A 5,469-nucleotide genomic window follows, 5' to 3' on the forward strand; every position below is an offset into this window, starting at 1 on the left:
CACAATCTAGTAAAGGAATGGGATGAGAATATATAAGTATAAAATATATGGATGACCAGTGACAGAGCGGCTAAGATGCAATAGATAGTAAAGAATAGATAGTGAAGGATACAGTATACGTTATATACAGTTGAAGTCGGAAGTTTACATACACCTTAGCCAAATATATTCAAACTGAGTTTTTCACAATTCCTGACATTTAATCCTAGTAAAAATTCCCTGTCTTATGTACATTGGGATCACCACTTTATTTTAAGAATGTGAAATAATTTATTTCAGCTTTCATTTCTTTCATCACATTCCCAGTGGGTCAGAAGTTTACATACACTCAATTAGTATTTGGTAGCATTGCCTTTAACTTGTTTAACTTGGGTCAAACCTTTCGGGTAGCCTTCCACAAGCTTCCCACAATAAGTAGGGTGAATCTTGGCCCATTCCTCCTGACAGAGCTGGTGTAACTGAGTCAGGATTGTAGGCCTCCTTGCTCGCACACGTTTTTTCAGTTCTGCCCACAAATGGTCTATAGGATTGAGGTCAGGGCTTTGTCATGACCACTCCAATACCTTGACTTTGTTGTCCTTAAGCCATTTTGCCACAACTTTGGAAATATGCTTGGGGTCATTGTCCATTTGGAAGACCCATTTGCGACCAAGTTTTAACTTCCTGACTAATGTCTTGAGATGTTGCTTCAATATATCCACATAATTTTCCTGCCTCATGATGCCATCTATTTTGTGAAGTGRACCAGTCCCTCCTGCAGCAAAGCACCCCCACAACATGATGCTGTGTACGGATGGTGTTCTTCAGCTTGCAAGCCTGTTGCGCCTTCTTCACCACACTGTCTATGTGCGTGGACCATTTCAGTTTGTCGGTGATATGTACACAGAGGAACTTAAAACTTTCCACCTTCTCCACTACTGTCCCGTCGATGTGGATAGGGGGGTGCTCCCTCTGCTGTTTCCTGAAGTCCACGATCATCTCTTTTGTTTTGCTGACATTGAGTGAGAGGTTCTTTTCCTGACACCACACTCCGAGGGCCCTCACCTCCTCCCTGTAGGCCGTCTCGTCGTTGTTGGTAATCAAGCCTACCACTGTAGTGTCGTCTGCAAACTTGATGATTGAGTTGGAGGCGTGCATGGCCACGCAGTCGTGGGTGAACAGGGAGTACAGGAGGGGGCTTGTGTGGCCCCAGTGTTGAGGATCAGCGGAGTGGAGATGTTGTTTGCTACCTTCCCCACCTGGGGGCGGCCTGTCAGGAAGTCCAGGACCCAGTTGCACAGGGCGGGGTTACTTTGGTAGCGAGCCGTGTTGGTGGCACTGTAAGTTGTTTCATTTGTCTGGGAGCAAGACGCCGATGTCCGCGACGGGGCTGGTTTTCTTTTTGCAATGATTGCCTGTAGTCCCTGTCACATACGTCTCGTGTTTGAGCTGTTGAATTGCGACTCCACTTTGTCTCTATACTGACGCTTTGCTTGTTTGATTGCTTTACGGAGGGAATAACTACAATGTTTGTATTCGGCCATGTTTCCAGTCGCCTTGCCCTGATTAAATGCCATCAAATGCCATAAATGCCATCAATCCACGGTTACTCACCCCAAAACAGGAGTAGACTGCTGAGACAAACATGACAGCCATCAAGATGATCAGACAGGTGACATAGAACCCAATCATCAGAGTGGAGCTGAGGAGAGAGAGAGAAGTAATACCAGTAAATATATCTTAGTGAGAGAAAAGGGTTGAGGAAGAGGGGATAAGTAAAATGGAATGTTAAAGAAAAGATTGATAAGGAGAAAGAAAGGGAGTGAGAGAGTAATATATGGGAATGGGGGACACCCTTGACGGACATCCTTGAGAATGAACAAACAGCCAGCAGCCACAGCGGTACCCATCAGGCCGCTGTGACGTCTGGGCCTGTCTGGGACTGCCTGTCCTGGGTCCCCTGTCTCAGGTACCAGCCTCATCTAGGCCCTATTTGTCTCCTCAACTCATCCCCAAAGCCCTGTCCTCAGTCCCAAAGCCCTGCCCTCAGTCCCAAAGCCCTGTCCTCATCCCACACAAGCCGCTGTCCTCATCCGCAAAGGCCTGCCCGTCCAGTCCCAGAAGCCCTGCCCTCAGTCCAAAGCCCTCCTCACCCCAAAGTCCCTGCTCCTCCGCCTCCAAACTCTCCTGCCTCAGCACCGACACAAGCACGCCTGCACTCACTCACAGAATCCCTCTCTCTCCAGTCATCCCCAAAGTCAACCCTGTCCTCTATCCCACTAAACAAGGTACCTAGCCCATCCACCAGTCCAATACAGCACTCCCTCACTCCCAAACAGCCACATGTCCTCATCCCAAACCCTGCCCTCCTAGATCCCCAAAAGCCTCCTCAATCCCCACAAAGCTTACCTCATCCAAAGCCTACGTCCTTCAGTCCCCAAAGTCCCTGCCCTCAGACCATTCCCACAAAGGCCCGACCCCACTCAGCTCCCAAAGCCTGGCCCTCAGTCCCAAATCCTGCCCCTCCAGTGCCCAAAGTCCTCCTCATTCCCAAAAGTCCTGCCCTCCAGTCCAAAGCCCTGCCCTCAGTCCCAAGCCCTGCCCTCATTCCAAGCCCGCCCTCACCGCCCAATAAGTCCTGCCATCAGTCCCAAAGCCCTGTCTCAGTCCAAACAGTCCTTGCCCTCAGTCCCAAAGTCCTGTCCTCATCACCCATAAGCCCGATCCCTACGAGCCCCCAAAGCCCGCCTCCGTCCCAAAGCCCTGCGCCCTCATCCCTCCAAAGCCCTGTCCTCATCCCCAAGCCCTGTCCAGCTCCCAACAGTCCTTATGCCTCAGTTTTCAAAACCCTCCCTCAGTCCAAAGCCCGCCCTTCAGTCCCAAAGCCCCTGCCCTCCAGTCCCAAATGTCCTCCCCCTCAGATCCCCAAAGCTCCACCCTTCACGTTCCCAAAGCCCTCCTCATCCCAAAGCCCTGCCTCCAGTCCCAAACAGCCCCTGCCCTCACCCCCAAAGTCCTGCCATCAGTCCCAAAGCCTGTCATCAGTCCAAACGCGCCCTCAGTTCCCAAGAGCCCTGTCTCAGTCCCAAAACCCGTGGTCCTCATCCCCCAAGCTCCTCGCCTCAGTCCCAAAGCCCTGTCTCAGTCCCAAAGAGCCTAGCTGCCAGTTGTGAACCCAATATAAAAAAATGGTGTGAAAAATTGCACAAGAAAACAAGTGAGAAGAACAAAAGAAGTGCAGATAAAAAAACAGGTGTAAAAATGGGTGTGCCAGTTGAGGTGGAAGCATAAATGGCTTATATGAAACCAACCACAAATACAATATAACAAAAAGTGTTGTTCAATCAGTTGAAGCAAAGGTGTTGTGTGTGTGTGTGTGTGTGTGTGTGTGTGTGTGTGTGTGTGTGTGTGTGTGTGTGTGTGTGTGTGTGTGTGTGTGTTTGGGGTGGTGGTGTGTGCTAATGCTGCTTGTTGTGTCTGTGTGTTGATGCTTGTGTGTTTGCTGCTGTGATGGTGTGTGAGAGAGAGGGAGAGCTTTAAGTTACAAGGCAAGGAAGGAAATTACTGGGTAGTTTGGTTCATCAGGCTGACTTCTAGACTTCTAGTCAGACTTCTATATTTTGGCAATGTGAAGATAGGAATTCCAGAGCATGGAACCTCTGTATCTACTAGAGTTATGGCAGTGTCTTATGTTGTATGCATGGATTATGGAATTAACCTGGTATAATCTTTTGAGTCCATTGATTTGAAGTGTTCAGGTAGGCTGTCTGGAAGGTATGAGTATCTGTTGATGAAGGTGCATCATTGGACTATATTCATGTTGTAGATAGACAATCTAACAAACTCAAATATATTGAGTTTCTCAAACAAAGGGGCAGTTGGAGCCAAGCAGTTAGAGGAGGTGGCTAGTCTTGCAAATATATTTTGTGTGATGAGTAATTTGTGTAGGTAGGAAGCATATGTACTAGCCAGACAATATTGCAGTAAATGAGATATGGGTAATTTAAGCTGTATTATATACTGGGGGGTTCGAGCCCTGAATGCTGATTGGCTGACAGCCGTGGTATATCAGAACGTATACCACGAGTATGACAAAGCGTTTATTTTTACTGATCTAATTATGTTGGTAATCGGTTTATAAAAGCAATAAAGCACCTCAGGGGTTTGTGGTATATGGCCAATATACCACGGCTAAGGTCTGTTCTTAGGCACAATGCAACACCTCATTGGGCTTTATTGCTTAAGTATAGTGTTAGGAAACAAGCCTGATGAACCAAACCATTCATCTTTCTGATGACACCAACAGACCTCACCACTTTGCTGCAGACAAAGTGAATGTGATTTTTCCAGGACAACTTTTCATCAACTAGGACACCTAGGAATGTAGTGAATGAAACCTGGTCCATTTCATTCTGACCAATTGAGATTATGGCTCTTTTTTCCTCTTTTTTCCTTCACAATATTTCTTATTCTTACCAGTGAGTACAATGAAGATGCATTTTTTTACATTTAAAGATAATTTCCTTATCTTAAACCATTCAGAAAACGTGGCCATACCTTAGTTGGCATCATTTATTAGTGAATCGAAAGTGTTGTGTGATAAAATCAAGTTGGTATCATCAGCAAAAATAATGGGAAGTACGGTTGAAGACACAGCAGCAAGGTCATTGATATAGACTAGAAACAACAAAGGTCCAAGGATCGAACCCTGTGGAACACCATAGCATATCTTGGCCCGGGTAGATACACAACTTATTTGCATATACACATTGTTCTCTATCATTAACATAATTATACAGCCATTTACATCTATAATCATGAAAACTGTAATACTGCAATTTAGCAAGTTATATTTCATGATCAACCATGTCAAACGCTTTGGATGAATCCAGAAAGATGCCAAGAGCGTATTCATTGTTATTCAGGGCTGTAAAGAGCGTATTCATTGTTATTCAGGGCTGTAAAGAGCGTATTCATTGTTATTCAGGGCTGTAAAGGGTATTCCATTGTTATTCAGGCTGTAAAGAGGCTCATTCATTGTTATTCAGGGCTGTAAAGAGCGTATTCATTGTATTCAGGGCTGTAAAGAGCGTATTCATTGTTTATTCAGGCTGTAAAGCGTATTCATTGTTATTCAGGGCTGTAAAGAGCGTATTCATTGTTATTCAGGGCTGTAAGAGCGTATTCATTGTTATCAGGGCTGTAACGAGCGATTCATTGTTATTCAGGGCTGTAAAGAGCTTATTCATTGTTATTAGGGCTGTAAAGAGCGTATTCATTGTTATTCAGGGCTGTAAAGAGGCGTATTCATTGTTATTCCAGGGCTGTAAAGAGCGTATCATTGTTATTCAGGCTGTAAAGAGCGTATTCCATTGTTATTGCAGGGCTGTAAAGAGCGTATTCATTGTTATTCCAGGGCTGTAAAGATTCTATACACAAGTTGTTAAAGAGCAATACATTTTTACCAATATTGGGTGCTCATATAGAAAT

The 5,469-nt window shown here is 45.6% G+C and overlaps 1 protein-coding gene across 2 annotated transcripts in view; it reads right to left on the reverse strand.

Moving 5' to 3' along the window:
- LOC111959500 (adenylate cyclase type 5) overlaps window positions 1-5,469 on the reverse strand; it is a 50,627-nt gene that overhangs the window by 22,489 nt on the left and 22,669 nt on the right. For both annotated transcript variants that reach the window (XM_023981116.2, XM_070437601.1), the window contains exon 8: window positions 1,594-1,681. In XM_023981116.2, the coding sequence (XP_023836884.2) occupies window positions 1,594-1,681 (88 nt within the window). The remainder of the gene's footprint in view (window positions 1-1,593; window positions 1,682-5,469) is intronic.

Source organism: Salvelinus sp. IW2-2015, linkage group LG36 (assembly GCF_002910315.2).
Source record: "Salvelinus sp. IW2-2015 linkage group LG36, ASM291031v2, whole genome shotgun sequence".
Taxonomy (NCBI): domain Eukaryota; kingdom Metazoa; phylum Chordata; class Actinopteri; order Salmoniformes; family Salmonidae; genus Salvelinus; species Salvelinus sp. IW2-2015.